The sequence below is a fragment of the Solanum verrucosum genome, unplaced genomic scaffold, assembly GCF_900185275.1.
Source record: "Solanum verrucosum unplaced genomic scaffold, falcon-dt-bn FXZP01000079.1, whole genome shotgun sequence".
Lineage (NCBI taxonomy): Eukaryota > Viridiplantae > Streptophyta > Magnoliopsida > Solanales > Solanaceae > Solanum > Solanum verrucosum.
This window is the reverse complement of record NW_026020368.1, coordinates 1,119,681-1,140,393: the sequence shown is the minus strand read 5'-3', so window position 1 is coordinate 1,140,393 and position 20,713 is coordinate 1,119,681. Positions and strand designations below refer to the sequence as shown.

Sequence of the window (20,713 nt, the reverse complement as noted above, 5' to 3'; positions counted from 1 at the left end):
CAAACGATTCCTTAAATTTCATAATTTAGTACTACCAATTTGTACTTGTCCAAAGTGGACATTAAAGGCCACGTGGCATTAGTCTTATAAAAGGTATTTACTCAAATAAGAACGTGTGACAAGTAAACTACAAATAAATAAACTTTTCTTAGATTTTGTTAGACAAATTATATAGTAAGTGCAAGAGGAAAGATTCATCCTTTTCCCATTTTGATTTTCTCTCCGTGATTCATCAACGGTCTCTCATTCACGCCTATCCAAAAATTAAACGCCAGCTTCCCCTATTTCTCTCTCCATCTCCAATTCCTCGACCCCCCCCACCCACCCCCAACCAGCCCCCTCCCTCCCCACCCAAAAAAAAAAAAAGTTTAAGTTTGTTTTTAAAAAATATTTTCGATTTCAAAATTTCATTTTTTCACTCCTACCTCAACCCCCCACCCACCCAACCCCTACCACCCCCCACCCCCAAAAAAAATTTAAGTTTGTTTTTAAAAAATATTTTTAACTTTAAAATTTCAATTTTTCACCCCTACCCTCGACCCCCCCACCCACGCCCTACCAGCCCCCCACCCCCTACCAGCCCCCTACCCCCAAAAAAAAATTTAAGTTTTTTTAAAAAAAATATTTTTAACTTCAAAATTTCAATTTTTCACCCCTACCCTCGACCCCTCCCACCCCCTACCAGCCCCCACCCCAAAAAAAAATTAAGTTTGTTTTTAAAAAATATTTTCAATTTCAAAAATTATTTTCTACTCTAGTAAAAATAAAAGAAATTTTTCAAAAACATTTTTCATTCATAAATCAAACACAAAAAATCTTTTCCGAAAAATATTTTCTACTCACCAACCAAACATGAGAAAATAAGTCAAAAATCAACTTATTTTCCAAGAAAACATTTTCTAGGAAAACATTTTCCATGGAAAATATTTTCCTTCATACCAAACACACCCTCAATCTTTTTCAAATTACTCTCCAATTATTATTATTTTTTTGACTTTTTTTGTTTACATGTGCATTAAACTTTTCAAGTGCTCCTTTGATAATTTTGCTCAATAGGTTAGGAAAGTATTAGGTGATTCACAATGTTTAAATGTTCAATTGAAAATTTATGTATTATCCCTAAAAAGGATAAAAATAAAATAAAATAAAATTATGAATGTAAAATCAATTTGACATTTAATCCAAAGTTTTGAATTTATAAAAAATCTTAATAACTTAATAGATTGGCAATCGAAACTCTCCAAGCTAATTGTTCATTCCCAATTTATTTTACATCACATACTCAAAAACATCAAATCCAAGTTTGGGAAAATCAGAGACGGAAACAATGATGTACAAATTCGAACCATCTCAAACCCACCACTGATTTCCACAAGTCTAATTTGTCCCATTATTCCTTCTCCCATTTTATTATCCACACAATTTTTTTCCATTTCCACACAAAATTCCCCTATTTTGTCACATATACATTCACACCCATTTTCTATTTAGCTTCAGAATTTGCATTTAACAAAAAAAATCTGATTTTTTTTCACAAGTAGAACCCAAAATCTTGAAATACAAATTGATGGTTGTTGATTCATTATCCTGATTTATTAGTACAGATACAGAATTTGTTCGTGGTGGTAACTGGTATGGCAACATGTTTTCGTTATTGTCCGTGCCACTTGAAAATGGGTCGTACAGGAATCCATCTTCAGTTTTGTCAGCTTAATTATGCAAAGATTAAGGGGAATGGGAATCGGTTTGGGTTTGGGTATCGTCGTCTCAAGTTTGTTGTCAGTGCTGAGCTATCTAATGCTTTCTCCGTCAACATTGGATTGGATTCTCAGGTAAAATTTTCTTGCTTTTTTTTTTTTTTTAGGTAAACTGGCTTTGGGATAAGGAATTATATCTAATAATTATTATATCTGAAAGTTACCCTTTTGTTACTTCAATCTTTTTCAACAGAGAAAGTAACTTTTTCGAGATAATAACTATGAGTTGAGCGACCATATGAGAAATTAACTCTTGAATGTTGCTTAAAATGGGTTAGTTAGGATATTTCTTGTATCAGCTGGCATGTTTAGATCCTCTCCTCATGACTATTAAAAAGTGAGTGACTTATTCAGGTATAAGATACTGTCATTAATTTTCTATTGGACTATTAAAGATTCAAACTTTAATCGCGATGATCCAATTGCAAGAGAGGAATTCTACCATCCAAGCATATCAGAATAGCTTGGATTTTTATAGAACTAGTCTGAGGGAAATTGCTATGATTGAGAGTACTTTTTAAACCAATTTAGAAACCTAAGGACTTACTTGTGTGGATATGTAAAATACGGGGTTTCCACTCCTAGATGGAAAGAGAGAAATATTGCAACTCAATTAACTCCTATATGTCAAAAGGCATATTGAGATAATTTCGGGGGTTTTACGTTACATTATCCACGTCAACAAACAATTCGAAATACCTCGACTTTAACCATCATGTCCACTTGACCTTTCAACTGCATTATTATTTCCATTTTATCACTTCTGTTCATTGATTAGATAAGACATCCTCATGATAAAAGTTCTACATTTTCTTTTCACATATATCTTTTAATTGATCCGGAACAGTTTTTCTAGTCAATTTCTAATTCATCATTATCTAAGTATCAGTCTTGTGCAGACAGCACCATCATGAAAAAGAAAACAGAGATTCTAATTATCAGTTTTTTCTTGACTGCTGTGCGTTGAAAACTAGATACTGCCTGATATTTATTTTCCCACTAAATTTCAAAATGTATAGGCCAGTGATACTTCACAGTTTTCCCGGATTGGTCCACTACCTGGGGATATTGCTGAGATCGAGGCTTACTGTAGAATCTTTCGGGCTGCTGAACAACTTCATAATTCATTAATGGACACCCTATGCAATCCACTAACTGGAGAATGTAATGTCTCATATGATGTACCGTCAGATGATAAATCAATACTGGAAGATAAACTAGTTTCTGTTCTAGGATGCATGGTATGTCTTCTAAACAAAGGAAGGGAAGAAGTAATTTCTGGGAGATCATCGATTATGAACTTATTTCAAGATGTTGATGTGCATATGATGGATGATATGCTTCCTCCACTTGCTATTTTCAGAGGTGAAATGAAGAGGTACTGCGAGAGCTTGCATGTTGCTCTTGAAAACTATTTGACACCTGATGATCCTCGCAGCATTGTTGTGTGGCAAACACTTCAAAGACTGAAGAATGTATGTTATGATGCCGGATTTCCTCGTGGGGAAAAGAACCCCAGCCATTCACTGTTTGCTAACTTTAGTCCTGTTTATTTGTCAACATCAAAAGAAGAGACTCAGTCTGCAACTTCTGAGGCTGCTTTCTGGATAGGTGGCCAGGTAACTGATGAAGGTCTCAGATGGTTGTTGGAGAGAGGGTTCAAAACCATTGTAGATCTCAGAGCTGAGGTTGTAAAAGATATCTTCTATGAGAAAGTGCTAGATGAAGCCATATTGTCAGGGGATATTGAATTAGTTAATCTACCTGTTGAAGTTGGTATATCACCTTCAGTGGAGCAGGTTGAAAAGTTTGCAGCACTGGTCTCTGATTTAAACCAAAAGCCCATATATCTCCACAGTAAAGAAGGAATTAAGAGGACATCAGCTATGGTCTCTAGATGGAGGCAATATGTTACTCGCTACACACCACATGTTGTAGCCAGTACATATAAGGCCATGGACTCGATTGAGAACTCATCACATGATGCTAAAGAAATTGAAGAAACATTTATGTCACCTAGGCTGGAAGATGGTACAAACGTTACTGATGAAGTCAACTCTGCCTCTGATAATCATGATGGGCCGCTTCCTACAAGATCAGATGACATAAATTCTGCTGCGGAAGATATCAAGCACATTTCTGAAGCTACGGACCTAGGCAAGAACGAAGGAGATGAAATTGTTTCGTCCAATCAGGAAAGCACAGTGCTAGCATCCGACAGTGGAGCAGCATCCTACATCAATGTGAACCCACTCAATACTCAGCTGCCTCCCTCTAATGTCTTCTCCAGAAAAGATATGTCCACATTTTTCAAAAGTAGAAAGGTTTCACCAGCAGCATATTTTACTCATGAAAGGAAAAGATTGGAGGTGCTTTCTGCTTCAAGATATAACTACAAGAGAGTACCGAAAGGAAATGAAACCCCAAGCACGTACAGTGCGACAAGAGCGATGGAATCAGAAGATTTAAATGGATCATCTTCTGATAAACTCTTAATTACTGACCCTTCAAGTTCCACTTCGAATACAGACATGTATGCTGGTCAAAATGGCTCTGCGACTCCAATTTTGAATGGAAGCAGCAATGGGAAAGTGCAAACCTCAATAAAAAATACTGGTACTGTTGATGCAAGAAATAAGTTAGAATGTATTGCTGACTCTAGAGTCACTACCGCAGAGAGTAGAAATATTGAGGTCACCACACCTTCACTGGAAGATAACTTGGAGCAGATTGAAGGAAATATGTGTGCTTCTGCCACTGGTGTTGTAAGAGTACAGTCAAGAAGGAAGGCAGAGATGTTCTTGGTTCGTACAGATGGGTATTCGTGCACCAGAGAAAAGGTAACAGAATCTTCCTTGGCGTTCACTCATCCTAGCACCCAGCAGCAGATGCTTTTGTGGAAATCCCCACCGAAGACTGTATTGCTGTTGAAGAAACTGGGACACGAACTCATGGAAGAAGCTAAAGAGGTTCTCTGCACAGTTCTCATTAATTTAGTTGAATTTTTACCTTGTGATTTTCATTTACTACTGCTGCTTATTATCTCTCTTCATTCTTCACTTCTTTCAAGCTCTGAGGAACGTTTTAAGTGAGCGGATGCCTTATCATTGATAAAGAAGATAGCGTAGATCTTAGTGCAATTATCCAACTTAGTAAACTTTTTACCACCTTAACCAAGGAAAGGAGGAAAAAGATTTCTCTATCATGAAGTACAAAAGAGAGGAAATCTAGTACTTCTCTTAAGTGGTGAAAACATTTTTTAAGTATTTCTTATATGGTTTCCATTTTTGCTAAAATTTAAATGATAGATGAAATTTTCCATGTCCTAGAAAGACATAAAAGAATTTCCATCTTCTATTAAACAAGATGAAAGTAAATAAGTGCTCTAAAAATACCATCATTACTGTTGCTTATGTCAAAGCTTAGTATGCATCTGCAATAAACATATGTCGCAAATTGGTTCACTAGGCCACTCAGGATCTTAAGCGCCATGGACAAGGCAAGAACTAGCATTACTATCAAATCTTTTCATTTGTATTTTCTTCGTTTCCAATGTTTGCTGTAATCCTATTTATGGGAACTGATGTGGAAATGTTAAGCTGTAATCCTTTCACGAAAATTCAAATTGTGAATAATTGATGTTAGAAAATAGCTCATACTGTTTTTTTTTTCTTTCAAATTGTGAGTAATTGAGAGGAAGGATTGCATAAAGTTCATGAGGAAACAGGAGAAATTGCATATTCATTGGATTCATTTGGTTTGGGATTGCATTGAGGACATAAGATCAGCTCCTGTCATGAATTTTCCCACCAAAAAAAGAAGAAGAAAGTAATCAGCTCCCGACATGAGAGTGATGACATTTTATTCTTGTTCCCGTGGGGTATGAGAGATTATAAAACAAATGTCCAACAGGGGGATGTGCAAATTTGGGTAATGACATTTGATTCACTTTTGGTTGATGGATTGGGAGGGGAGCTCATAAGTTAAAAAAGTAATCTGTGTAGTTGTAGAACACCTTGGAAATTACCGTGAAGGGAGCATAATCAAGCATGGTAAGATACTCATCATACCTGAGGCTGCGATCAGACTGTTGTGGCTGGTATGAATACAATGTAGGCTCAAACATGTAGCCATATCTGTCTGTATGATTTTGTTAGTATGTTGCAAAGGCTGCTCAAACATGTAAAGTGATTGTGAGTATATTTGATTGTCACTCTGTTTATCTCATTAGAATCTCCATCCATCAACCAACTGGAGGAAAGGAAAATGTGATCATTTAGTTTTCTCTTCTTGATTTGGTGGTTTGTCTTTACCTCTGATTTTCCTTCCCCTCCTACTAGCAGACTTTAAATATGCCAGTCTACTTGGTCAATTGGCAGGATGCTGCGATCTTTCATCAATGTGAATCTCAAGTTATTATCTAGCCTGTTATGAGTTCCATCTGTCCATTCCATTTAAAAGAACCTTGAGGGTCAGTTTGATGAATTTTATGTTCTGAACTTAATTGAAGTCTTATAACCTCTAACATGTCAACTTTCTTATAAGCTGGAAACTATGCGCTTAAAAGTTCTCTTTCAAATGTTTACATTTCCATTTGCAACTGTTCTCTGACATTCATTCACATATACTCATAGGTTTTAACACTCTCTTAATAAACAGAAATCCTAACACTCTTTCTCCTTTTCCATTTCTTTTCTCCCTGAAGGCTGCTTCTTTTTTGTATTCCCAAGAGAAGATGACTGTTCTTGTTGAACCTGAGGTGCATGATATTTTTGCAAGAATCCCAGGCTTTGGGTTTGTTCAGACCTTCTATAGTCAAGATACCAGGTGGGATGATTCATAACTGTACGTGCAAAAGCATTGTTCTTTTCATTTGTGTTCCCTCTGTGTGCTTATTACTTCACAGAGAGGTGTGACCTTGCCTGATGTACCAAATGCAGCGATCTTCATGAGAGGGTGGATTTTGTTGCGTGTTTGGGAGGAGATGGTGTGATACTCCATGCATCAAATATATTTCGAGGTGCTGTCCCACCCGTCATCTCATTTAACCTAGGATCCCTTGGATTTCTCACTTCCCATCCAGTATGCCTCTCAACTTAAATGTTAAGCTTTTATTTATTATCTATAAATACTGATCTTTTGCTTCTTGTCATCAATTCATACAGTTTGAAGATTATAAGAAGGATCTTAGAAAAGTCATCCATGGAAACAACACTCTAGATGGTGTGTATATAACCCTAAGGATGCGTCTCCGATGTGAGATATTCCGAAGCGGGAAAGCAATGCCTGGAAAGGTGTTTGATGTCCTAAATGAAGTTGTAGTTGATCGTGGTTCTAATCCATACCTGTCAAAAATAGAGTGTTATGAACATGACCGCCTCATAACCAAGGTGTGGTTTATATTCTTAACCATCAATTTTCCCTGACAAAGGATTTAGAGAGGGATTCTGTTTTAATATTTTAGATCACATTTCTTCTAGAAAAAAAGAAGTGGATCCAACAAGTGCACTGCTGAATTAATGAGCAAGAGATGAAAGAATAATCTTGTCATACTGCCTTATTTTGTTTGGCAGGTGCAAGGTGATGGTGTCATTGTGGCCACCCCAACTGGAAGTACAGCTTACTCAACAGCTGCTGGGGGTTCCATGGTACTTCGGAGACAATCACTTATGAATATATATTGTGAAATGTCACAAGTGAATACTGCATTAGAATCTATAGACCAAGTTAAAGTTAAAGTCCTAACGATCAAAAAATAGTGAAAGCCCTTAAACTCATATCAGAAGGTTGATGCTTATAGCTCGAGCAGTTTGATGTGGCAGCAATAAATGCTAGGGAGGGCATAACACACCCACTAAGCTCCCTCGCCCCCTAATAAAGGCAAGGAAAAGACGAAGATTGAAAACATGAAAAATAGAAAGGACACTGTGCACTTCGTTGTAAAGTACATTCACTTTGCAAGTATGACTTTTAAGAATTGTTGACAAAGTTGGGTTGATAACACTTGTCATACATTAAGGCAAATAAATGAGTAGGTATCTCCCTTTTATAGTAAATGATTCCAAAGAGGAATTTCTGTTGGGCATCAAAAGCAGCAATTTTGGAAAATCCTACTGTGTATTAACTGAGCTTTGTCAGACCACTTGAGTTACAAATTACTTATCTGAACATGTTTTCATTCTGTGTAAACATTGTATTTAGCTGTTCTTTTCTAATAACAAAAACTTGAAGTTACAATTTTGTGAAAAGATGGGTTTTGTACCTTAAATTTGATTCTGACACACAATGTTCTTAAGGATCTACTCATGAAAATAATTTTTTGGAAATTACTGACTTGCTGTTGATCTTATTGGTGATGAAATCTGACTCCTTGAAACCGTTCTTCATCCTGCCAACAATTATTAATTATTTTACCTTCACTTATTGAATGCGTGAACATTATTTGACAGGGAAATTTATGTCATGCAGGTGCATCCTAATGTTCCATGCATGCTCTTTACACCAATTTGTCCACATTCTCTCTCGTTTAGGCCTGTCATACTTCCAGATTCTGCAAAACTAGAACTAAAGGTGACTGTCTTAATATGTATTTTATGATTACTGGAAAAGATTCTCATTACTAGTTTACTTTCCAAAGAAAAAAAGTATGACTAGTTTATGCTAATGCCTCTCATTTCCTAACTAAAAACTTTATACAGTTGACAGTATCTCCCATCTAAAATGGAAGAGGTTAAGAGCTTTATTCTTTCTTTAGTGCTGCTAATCTTATCCCTCAGCTTCATTTATTTGTATACGATGATGGTCTGGAAATATGTAATCACTAACACATATAGAAGGGTAGAAAAATATGTAGTTCCTGTGTTTTCTTAACTGTCTTGGCCTTTTCTTTGATATATTAATAACTAAGCGGCATATAAAAGTAATTTTCCCTGATAAAAAGATCTAAATACACTTATCCAGGGCCGCCTAATATAAAATAATTTTTTCAGATTGGTATATCTCTTGGGATGAAAGAAGTACATCATGTTAAATTTATCATTAGTTCAAGAGTCTTGCATCAGGTGAAGACTTAGGGTGCTGAATTTCATTCTAGGGCATTGTATGTTGTAATTAGATAAAAACTTCATGATATTTTGTATATGGATACTCTTTTCCTCAAAGTCATTAGGCTATATCTGGAGACCAATGTTGCAAAGTATAGAACAAAGAGTTTGGTTAAAATGTTTTTGAGAGCCATATAGAACAAAGTATGTGGTTTGTTCAGGTCTTCCTTAGGTGTTACACCCGTGAATGAGAAGCTCTTAAATCTAAGCTCTACATCAGCTAAAATTGTTGCATCTTCATAAGGTGTGGTTAACTAGTGCATCCAAGGGTGTGTCCTAGTGGTCAATGAAGCATGTTGAGACCCATGAGGTCTCAGGTTCAATTCTCATAGGAGCCAAAAACACTAAGTGATTTCTTCTCATCTATCCAAGCCTTGGTGGATAGTGTTACCCGGTACCTATACGGTGGGATGTGGCAGGTGCCCTGTAGAATTAGTCGAGGTGCGCGCAAGCTGGCTTGGACACCGCTTGAGAAAAAGATGCAGTTAACTAGCAAACATTCTCTTTTCATAATATGGTTGTTGGTTTGTTGCTGTGGGGAAGGTCTAAAGGTGTTTTTAATTCAGAAATATGGCTAAACTGGTTCAAAATGGTTGTGGTTCGGTTGATTTTATTATTGGTTAGGGAGGAGTACTGCTTTTGAGGCGGGAAAAGGCTGAGAACAAGAATCTTTAGAAATAATAACATAGCTGACAAGGGTTTCTAGAGAATGGTGTTCAAGGTTTCACTTTGAGAATCTCCTCGGCATCACATTTAGGGTTTAGTAGCATCACTCATTGCACATTAATCAGAATGGGATCAGTTCTAAGCTTGTATTTCTTGTGCCCTAGTGAACGAGAACTATTGGGATATCTTCTATAGTCTAACTCATAAAGCTTAGTGTGTGGGATGAAATGATTTAGTTCCATATATCATGTGAATTAAACTATTATTTGGTAGCCGAATGCTTATTGTTGGACCGTACGGATGAAAATCAAATTTTAATTGTAATTTTAGATAGATGCTGGGCAAAGCGAACAGCTGTGTTTAATGATGCAAACCTCCACACATGGTAGTATTTTCATTATTGAAGATGCGACCAATGCCCATATAGTTGCCAAGTTCAGTGCAAAGGCATTAGAGCTACTTTTGTAGGAGATGTGGGTGTAGCAGCCTTAACATTGATCGAAGCAGCTGGTGGAAAGAAAGTACCAGTCAGACCTGCAAGCATGGGAGAGTATGTAGCAGCAGTTTTCGATCATATGATCTGTATTCTTAGTCTGACTTTTAACAGTAGTCAGCTGTTCTCATTCTCCTTTTTGGATTGCCCTATTAAGCAAGGATTGGTGTTTGCAAAAATGTCGAGCCTATAGAGTTAGGTACTAGTAGTGACAATAGCAAAGGACTACTAGTTATTCTCGTGAGATAGCGCAACTGGGCCTAGTTAGCCCAACAAATTTTGCTCCACTAGAGGATCTTGAACTAGAAGTTGCATAGATGTCAGATATAAGTACTGCTGAACTGGGAAAGATAGCTTAGTATTATAAAGTTGAGGATGTTGTCAAAGAGAGAAAGGTGAGCGAAGCTCTAATATAACAACCAAATACAAATTATGTTGAGAAAGGGGCTGCTGGTAATTATAGTTCCATGTAGTGGTGCAGACGAGGCCGAGATAGAGATCCTATGCAGAGATACCAGCGTTCAGTTATTGGCCGGATACGTGTACCAAAAACTTCCACTAAATTGTGATGGGAAGCATATACTCTTGGTCAAGGAGCCATTACGATGTGAAGGGTGTTCCCGTGGAATTAATCGAGGACACCACGGTTACCATTTTAGATCACAACTAAATGGATTAGTTCCTTAACAATACATGTCCAAACTGCACATATCATCACTTGATATCTACATCATGACATTGTTCAAGTATATCAGTGAGGTCTCATTTGTGGGAAGATCATTGCCTATAATTGTCTATTCCAGATTCATTGCTTCTCTCATTTTATCACTCTCTAAGAATGTATATATTTTTTTCACATATGAACAGATACCAGAGGACGCACGTAGCAATGCTTGGGTCTCTTTTGATGGGAAGAGAAGGCAACAACTCTCTAGAGGAGATTCTGTTCGCATATATATGAGCGAGCATCCACTACCTACAGTTAACAAGTCTGATCAGACAGGTGATTGGTTTCATAGCTTGGTTCGTTGTCTAAATTGGAACGATAGACTAGAGCAGAAAGCACTCTGAGACTATCAAAGATTAATCCTCCTCTCGTTCATGTAAATTAGTGTACAGTCATACATGTAAGAGAAAAATAACTAATATACTAAGAGTCTATACGGTTATATTTTACTCTGCATCTGGCTGTGATTTATGCAGTTAGGTTATACCTTATTTTTCAAAGTAAGAAATTTGTACAGTGCCATTTTCACATGGTTAATTATAAAGTTTCAATCTTTGCACATTTGTCTGAGATATTTCTGCATCTTTTGTCATCGTCCTTAATGATGCAACTTCATCAAGAGTCTGTTGAAGCTTACCTGATTAAACTGTGGTATAGGCTTTGTCATTTTTTGTTTTTATTTTTTAACATCAAACTTGTTATTAAAACTTTTTTGTATAAGTTGTTAATATACAAAAAAAAAAAAAAACACATGTGTTGGCTATTATTTGGTGGGTGGTTATTTACGTCAACTAGTCTATAGAGGTTAAGAAATTTTTTCATTTCTCACCCACGGTGCCCTATACTTGTATTGAGGCCAATAAAATTTGAATTCGATAAGAAAGTCCACACTGGAAGATAATTAATCTAGCGCTCCTTAAAAGAGGTGATTTCATACCCTGACTCGAATCCGAAACAAATTTACAAAGACAAGAATGGACAGATTTATTTTAAATAAAGAGCAGATACAAAAACTAATTATACATACTACCTTTATTTAATCTAAAAACTGAATGAAAAGAACGTGGTAGGCATGCATAAATATATTTTAAAAACTAGTTCAGATTGCAGCCACAGCTTGAAACCTTGGTTCTTTAGGAAGGAACTTTTGCTCATTATAAACATTCATGTAATTCCCAAACACAAAAGTTGGATAAGTAGCAATTAATTGATCCACTTTTTTTTCCTCCACAAGTAGTAGCTCTGGTGCTGGAGAAATAGTGGCTTTCAATGAAGGATTATAGAATGAAGCAATGGATCTCCTATTCCCATCTGGTTTTGACAAGACACGGTGCCAAACACTCTTGTATTTCCCATTGCTAAGCACTTCAATTTGATCACCTACAGAGTTTGAGCCAAAATTAACGAATGATAAATATGTAAAATGGATTTTAGTAAAGATTTATCATATACTATGCGTATATAGTTTAACCTCCAATGACATGTTACGTTACGTTATTTACTATTTTTCCTAGGTTACCAATTTTAAAAAAACTAATTATATACTTGTTATATATATATTGATCAATCTAAAAACGCTGAGGATAAATTATAAGGAATAGTTATTTCTTTTTTTCGATTTTTAAAAAAATAACATGTCATTTTGAAATAACAATTTTTGAAAAATTCGACAAGAAATTAAATGTGATCAAAAGAACTATTCATTATTATTATCTTATAAATGACATGATTATGCACGTATAATACATATCAAGTCAAAATCTCACAAATGAAGGATGGTCACGCACCTGTGTTGATCACAATGGCGTTGGGGATAGGAGGTACATCGATCCATTGTCCGTCTTTAAGGATTTGAAGACCATCGACTTGATCATCTTGAAAGAGCAAAATGACACCACCAGCATCAGTGTGAGCTCTTAGACCATTCACCTTTTCTGGATGTGGACATGGTGGGTAATGGCTCACTTTTGTACCAAAAAATGCACCATTATTATTGTTATTGAAGGCTTTCTTGATGTAACCTTTTGATAAACCTAAATTTTCATCCATTACTTCCATCACTCTTTCTGCTAGCTTTTTCACCTCTGATCTATACTCTTTCATTGTTTCCCTATTATTTTATAAAAATCATATATGAATATATTTTAAATTGATCAATATAAATGAAATGGAGTAATAATTCAGATAGTAAAATTAATTTCAGAATTATTTTATTACGCTGATTTAATTAATTAAGTTTTTACATGTTACAAATATAAAACTTACACATCAAGGTGATTTTATTGTTATAGAGAGTAATACTTTAACGTGACCAAAAAAAAGTTTGAATGTATAGAATACTTTAATCATGGATAATTTTCACTTTTTTAGAATTAATATTCCGAAATTAAACATGTTTGAATGTATAGAATTGTTATTATAATTATTCGGAATTCAATACTTGAAGTTGAATTTTGGAAGATTCTTGATTTCGGAATACTCTAAAAACCCGTTTTCACACTTTCGCTTCAAATCACTCATAAAGATTCAAGATCTTCTCAAGTTATATTCATGTCTAAACACATCTTGAATTTTAAATTCATTTTTTATGTTCAAAAGTTCGTTGAATATATAACAAAATTGAGATTTGTGATATGCATATATATATATATATATAGGTAGCTAATGTGTAGAAAATTTACTTGAATTGAGGAGTGTTGGAGGGCCATTGATTATGATTATCATCAGTTAGAAGGAATACATCTTCCCAATCCACATTTTCAACTTTGCCATTTTTATTGCTTTCCACAAACTCATTAAGCAAATTGACTGCTCTTGACTTGTTGAATACCTCTTCTCTTTCCAACTTAAAACATTCTCCACCCACCTTCTTCACCCTTTCTAATAACTCCACTGGAATCCCATGATTCACCAACTGCATACACAAAATTATCCCACTTAATTACCTTGAGATTTAATTATATTCATCATACTATATATTATAATATATGTCATCACACTAAGGATATATTTACGTTGACTAGAGTATTACCCTTCTTTCTTTATCAAGGCTTTTGAGATATATATGCAAAGGAAAGAAGAATTTTGAATATGATACAGACCACTTTCTTACTATCAATTAAGTCTGATATTCATGGGTGAGGTCATCAAGTCTCACATCGGTGATTAATATGCTGAGTGGTCTCCTTATATGATCTTGGACAATCATTTCAAGCTATTTTTTGGTATTACGTTAGGTGCAAGATTATTTTGTCAGATATGTGTACACCATGATTACCCCTTTATATAATTTTGACTCTTGGGTGACTACCGATAGAAACACAAGCCATATATATTTGATTTTAAATATCCATGCATAAATTAAACTTTCACAATAAAAATATATAAATTGCAAAAAAATAAATATATATACCTGAAAGAATCCCCATTCTTCACAACCTTTGGAAATTTGAGCCAAAGTTTGGGCTCTTTCCTCTCCATAAAGTTTTGAAAAATCAATAACCGGGATAGTAGTCATTGTTAAGTAACAAATTAAACACACAAAAAAAAAGAGATTAATTAGAGAATATATAGAGAATAACAGCAATTGTAGCAGTTTGGTGGTCTAGAAAATATTCACAAACACCCTTTTTATAGCCAATAATATTCTCCCTAAAAATAAACAACAAATTAAAAGCAATATTATATTTTAGCAGTTAAGAGTACGTTAATTAAATGGCCGGTGACACGATATTAATTGTTTTTTACTTTAAAACAAGGTCAACGTTCTTTGTGAGGCATTGCGATCTCCCACAACAGAAGCATTATACGTAGCTAGTGATGATATATTATAAATATATATTTTAACTTTACTATCTTCGTTTTAATTTGTTTGATGAACTTTTCGTTATAATCTTTGTTAAAAAAAGGTTATTAAATTCTATAATTAGTACTAACTCTTTAACGCAACATCCTATTAGTTAGGAATCGTCTGGTAGCTGATTTATAAATGAGTTATGCAGATATTATATAAATTCTACATAAGTAATATCAAGATTGGTAACTCATTAATTAAAGATAAATAAGATAAATTATTTATATATAAAAATTAATATAAACATAACTTATGAGAGATTTTATATTACAATTTATACATGATATAAGATGAAATAATTAATTCATGCATGATTAATATATCTACATAAAATATTACATAAATTATCTCAAAACTAATTTTTACATACTATTAATATCAGTATAACTCTAACTAACTACTTTTCTTTTTCACCGACTACCGACTAAAACGGTTAATTATGTTGGACTAATTTTTACAGTTAATCATGTGTTGACTATACAGCTTATCTTGCCGTCCTGAGCCTTTGACTTTTTAAAATTATTGTTATTATTATTATTATAGTTAAACACGTCATAATTTTACATGTAAGCAATCTTATTAATAAAGTAATTTGCACTAATTTGCAGGCGTTGTTTGAGGGCAAAGGAACATTGATGACTTTTATTGTGGAAAAGAAGAATAGCAAACCCCTAATTTACTACAGTATTAATAAATTGTCAATGCCAAGGTATTGCTAAAGTAAAACTTGGCTACTCTCCGTTTCATGTTACTTGACCTTGGCTGACCTAACAAATTCCTTTAAAAAGCTTTAAGTAGAGGTTTATTAGACTAAAGTAATCTTATTAATAATGTTTTGAAACTCTAATTTTGATTACGCATTACTATTTCATGTAGTTATTTAATACAATAATATTAGAAAAAATAATAATAAAACTCTCTTGATTTACTAAAATGACAAGTAAAATTAAACAACTATTTTTGTTATAGAGCCAAGTAAAATGAAACATCTTAGTTATAGAGGCCAAGCAAAATGAAATGAAGACAGTATTTTACAATAACATACTCATTGTAATCATAGAAGTGGGCTGGGAGAGTAAAATATACATAAATCTTATTTCTGCTTATGTGAGGATAGAGAAAATATTTCTGATAGACCATCCATCAGTAAAAAGTCTTTCAAGTAGATTTGCATGAAAAATATGAAGCAAAAAAAAATAGTCGATAGCAATATACATAGAAAAACTTGCCTAGAAGGAAATAAAGAAAAAGAGAGAATTATAGTGATAAATGATAATAATTCAGATGGCAATTTAACACTTTACCATATTTGGTACACCGTTGATTTTTTTCTGTTTGTCCGAATATTAAAGTTAATCATTGATGGGATACACAGGAAAAATAATAATTATTGATGGGTACGCACTATAGTCTATTGATACATTTATATGATCAAATATTAAATAAAATACACAAAATCCAAATATATGTTCTTGATTTATATACCCTCTGATCAAGAACATAATTTTGGATTTTGTGTTAACCATTGACGGTACTTTTTTAACATTTATCCATCAATTATATGGAGTAATTCACTCCAAAAAAAAAAAAAAAGAGAATTAATTGTTTACTTGTTTGAGTAGGTATAAATTAATTATATAAACTATACAAGATTATACACATATTATACATAAACTATACATATATTATATATTTTTCGGCGACATATATATATTTATTTGATGAGATATCAAAAAATGTGAGAAGGAATTAAAAAACAGTGTTATTCAAATAATTCAATTGCCTAGAAAATGTTATGACTACCTCTTTGTTGAAGCGTAAGAACCCAGAAAATGTTTGTTTTACGTGAGAAAAGTTAATTAAATAACCCAACATACTCTCTTTTAATTTAACAAAAAGTAAGTAATACTTTTTTGAGAAGTTAATTTTTTGGAGTTCTTTCTGTGTACCTAGTAAGTTTTTTGGACAATTAAATACCACAATTGTCTGCAAGAAAATATATAAAATCATCGAACATTAAAAAATTAAATAACTTGTAAGAATGGCCGAGTTGGTTGAGCAGTGATCTCCCAAATGAGGACCTCAGGTTCGATTTTGAAGCCCCCTTCATGTTTCACTTGAGCTCGTCACACGGAATGAAGATGTCAAGTGCAGTTTACCTTTTCTATACATATGATTTGCGGGCTATTACATTAGAACAGAATTTACCTCGTACACCCACCCAAAAGATAGCAACTGTGGTGTCTCCCTTTATTAGCAAAAACAACAAATTAAAGGTACTAGATTATGTTTTATGTTTTCCCTTGTTAACAAAAACAACAACTTTAAAAATTTTAAATTGGTGAATCTAAAATAATCATTAGACTTTAATTTTATTTCATTCAGGCCAAAACATTCTCCATTTCCCGTATATCAGTACGTACAAGCCACTTTACAGAAAAGGGGAATATAAACAAGTAACAACTAAATCTATAATAATTATCTAGATCTTTTTGAATGGCCTTAAAAAATATTGCACATATTAAATATTTCTAACAAATTGCTAATCAATATGCATATGTCGTTAGTTAGCGTAATAGAGTTGAGTACCATATATTATAAGTAATTAAGTATAAATAACAACCAATAATTACTTAATTAATTCATTAGTGTGAGCCATATATGATCTCCTATGACTCTAATTTAGTCAAATATGGTACCTGGCTCCCTAATCATTTGAGTCAAATAATACTGATTTTTTTTATTATTATTGTAAGGATCGGAATTTCGAGATAGTGCGAAATTTAATTAATAAAATAGTGTTATAAAATGACAATAACAAAGACTTATGATGAGATTTTATTTTACTGAAAAAACAAATTTCGAAATATAAATGCCATAGAAGATTAAGAGTAAGTCGTGTTATTGCTTTGTTCTTTATAATACATAAAAGATAGAGTAATATAATTTATCAAAAGAATAATATCTCTGATTAGCACACAATATATTATAAATGGTGTGTTTTGCTAGTCAAAGATAATATCGTATAAAGATCATCTTCATAGATATTGATACAAGTAATAATTCAAATAAAACTTACTAACTATTTATCGACAACAAAACTAACTAAAGACAATTGATAATGAAAACAATGATTACTATCAATAATTAACATAAAGTTAGAGGATTGTATTGTTTCTGACTCTTCGTAATTAAGTTATGTCTTGATCAAAGTTATTGACATGTGACCAAAACTTGACAGGTATAACTATGGTTCCCTTCTTGTAAGCTCTACTTCAGAGTGAAACAAATAATAATATAGATTACCATTTAAGCTTCAATTTGTTTATTCCAAATGTATTATGGTTGGATTATTTTGGTCTTTAATTAGTTCCATACCAAATAAACCATAAGATATTGTTGTCAATCTATAAATTTCTTGTCTTTATATATCTATGAAGGAAGGGTCAATAAGCATGGACAAGCTGGAATACAAAGTAATCTTTCATGAGTATTTCTGAGATTATTGAAACATTTGGTCAAAATCTAGCTACTTGCAATTTCACTGTCTAGTGACTACATACATTGGAACAGGAAAAAATATAGTGAAAATAATAGTGGAATTAATTGCCAAGAATCCAGGATAGATAGATCATTGTCTTCTAAAATAGTACTTAAATTAAATAATTAAGCAAGCAACATTCATTGCATCATGAGGAAATTGGAATTTGAAGTAGCTAGTTGTTTGATTTAATCCCTTTTATTTGAAGAAGTTTAATTTGTGCTCTTCCTCATCACATGTTTCAACTAGTAGATTAATAATGAAAATGTTTAGGGTGCATGTACTTCTTATACTTCTATTCATGGTCATTTTCTAGATTCTAAAAATAATTTTTAATTGATATATATCAGTGTATATTTGATACTGAATAATTATAGTTCATATCTTCTTCTAAATGAAATGGTGAAACACAAATACATTGTATGTTACTAACATGTTGATACATGTATGCTATGAAAACCTATACACATTGGTACAAAAAGTGTAGAAAACACAAATACTCTTGTGTACTTCTGATAAGATACATATATGTATTAAAAATTGAAATTCTAAAACACGGATACAAAGGGGACAGATACAAAGAGGAAGATAGACAAGAGGTCGAGGCGAGAGATGAGTGATAAAAGAGAGAGGAAAGAGGTGAGCGAGAGAGTAAGAAAAAATATATCGTGAGATACAACATCTATATAAGTGAGATAGAGTGTATACAACTTAAAACTAGGAGTAATTGTTTTTATAACAATGAATTTAATAATAAAAATAAATATTACTCTATCTAAAAAAAATTAGAATACCTCAAAAATAAAAGTTGGAAGATGTAGCGAAAAAAAAGGACAAGTTGGAGGAAGAAGATTTGCGGTACATGAAATAGTGACATTTGATGAATATTACTAACAAGAACCAAAGTAGGAGTTAGAAGACGAAAGAGAAAACTACCTAAAATAGACCGAATTGTGAAATTATTTACCCATGACTCAAACTATTTACTCGCTTATCTCACTTTTTTTTTCTTATTTCGCGCATGATGTTAGTATCAATACTATGAATTAATCATATGTGATACTCCATCGGTATATTGATACTATATTGGTATCATGTAGGACTGAGCTTAATCCTCTGTAATACTCCGTCGATATATTGATACCCTATCATATAAGATTGGACTCTTTTTTTTCAAAAATAAATAAGAAACAATTAAGAGAAAATTAGTAAAGTCACAATCTTATTTATGGAGCTCTAAATTAGTAGAGAAAATATTCTTTGTGATAATCCGTCGGTATATTGATACCATATTGGTATCATATATGATTGAACTTAATCCTCTGTGATATTCCGTTGGTATATTGATACCCTATCGGTATCATATAAGATTGAACTCTTTTTTAAGAAATAAATAAAAAATAATTAAGAGAAAATTATTAAAATCACAATCCTATTTATTAAACTCTAAATTAGTAGAAAATAATTTTTATATTTTTTCCTCTTTTTGCAAATTTTAGAAAAGTTGTATCTAAATTATGACTCTTTTTAAAACTATTTTTAAATCAAAATATTGAAGAATTGAAACATACCTCAATGGTACCACAACAGTATGTAGGTATACACCATAATGGTATCATGGATGATTGAGTAATCTCATTGAAGGACTAAAGCAAACCTCAATGAAAACACTGCTCAGTTATTCATTGATACCACCAAAGTATATTATACTTTGATGGTATCAAAGAGGAAGAATCAGTTATTTAATGAAGAAACTATCGACTTACTATTTGATATCATCAGAGTATATTCAAATATAATGTGATGGTATCAGAGAGGGGGAAATGTGATGACGTCAGCATAACGTCAACACACAAATAAAAATAAATATATGTCATTTTAAAATATAAAGGAAATATGAAAGTATTGAGGCATTTAAGAATAAATATTTTATTTTTTTGGAATATAAGTGTTCTTTTCCTAAGAAGAAATTTGCGGGAGATGAAATAAATCGACATGGACAGTGAATTGAGTTGAATTTTAAATAGGATCACTACTCACTACTCAACATTTAAAATTCATGACTACAATCATCTTCCCAACTTTCAATAAAGAAGGAAATGAAATTATCTCCCTAGAAATGTTTTACATCTTCTCAAACCACGACTTTAAATTGAATGCATTATTTTAGTAATGTGTTGAACTCTTAATATTTTTAAGGTAAGGATAAAGAAATATATGCATTTATGCATAAGATGTTGTTTAATTTGTATTTTTCAAATTCCTTATTGTACTGTAAAAATAGTTAATTACAATCGATAATGGGAGCTATGTAGCTTATTTGTTCAGCAGTTGTAGGTGTATGTTTTGTGCTTGATTGCAAATTTGCAGCAGTTCCAGCTAAATTTGTCATTTACTAGTGAATCGACAAATCTAAGTACCTTTGCTGCAATCAAACGCCAAACACTCTGCCTAGAACCTTACACTGCTCTAATATCATGTAAATTTCATTGATGGAGCTTGTAAATCAAGCTAAGAAGTGATTAATGGAGGAATGTAGATATTTAGAAGAGAAATACAGATCTATTCATTGT

General features: G+C 33.0%; 2 protein-coding genes across 3 annotated transcripts; one reads left to right on the top strand and one right to left on the bottom strand.

Annotated features, from left to right (window-relative positions):
* Nucleotides 1-1,506: 1,506 nt before the first annotated feature.
* LOC125838041 (NAD kinase 2, chloroplastic) lies at nucleotides 1,507-11,309 on the top strand. Of its 2 annotated transcripts, XM_049517096.1 has the most exons (8): nucleotides 1,507-1,832; nucleotides 2,777-4,726; nucleotides 6,463-6,584; nucleotides 6,698-6,839; nucleotides 6,923-7,147; nucleotides 7,331-7,405; nucleotides 8,226-8,327; nucleotides 10,887-11,309. In XM_049517096.1, the coding sequence occupies exons 1-8, from the start codon at nucleotides 1,635-1,637 to the stop codon at nucleotides 11,088-11,090; spliced, it is 3,018 nt and encodes a 1,005-aa protein (XP_049373053.1). In that variant the 5' UTR covers nucleotides 1,507-1,634; the 3' UTR covers nucleotides 11,091-11,309. The 2 variants fall into 2 exon arrangements, with proteins under 2 accessions (XP_049373053.1, XP_049373054.1); XM_049517097.1 differs by lacking the exon at nucleotides 8,226-8,327.
* Nucleotides 11,310-11,708: 399 nt separating this feature from the next.
* Nucleotides 11,709-14,335, bottom strand: LOC125838088 (1-aminocyclopropane-1-carboxylate oxidase 5-like). Its single transcript, XM_049517144.1, has 4 exons — nucleotides 14,159-14,335; nucleotides 13,428-13,660; nucleotides 12,534-12,856; nucleotides 11,709-12,126 (listed from the first exon to the last, which is right to left on the bottom strand). Exons 1-4 carry the CDS (start codon nucleotides 14,261-14,263, stop codon nucleotides 11,846-11,848), a joined length of 942 nt encoding a protein of 313 aa, XP_049373101.1. The 5' UTR covers nucleotides 14,264-14,335; the 3' UTR covers nucleotides 11,709-11,845.
* Nucleotides 14,336-20,713: the final 6,378 nt, after the last annotated feature.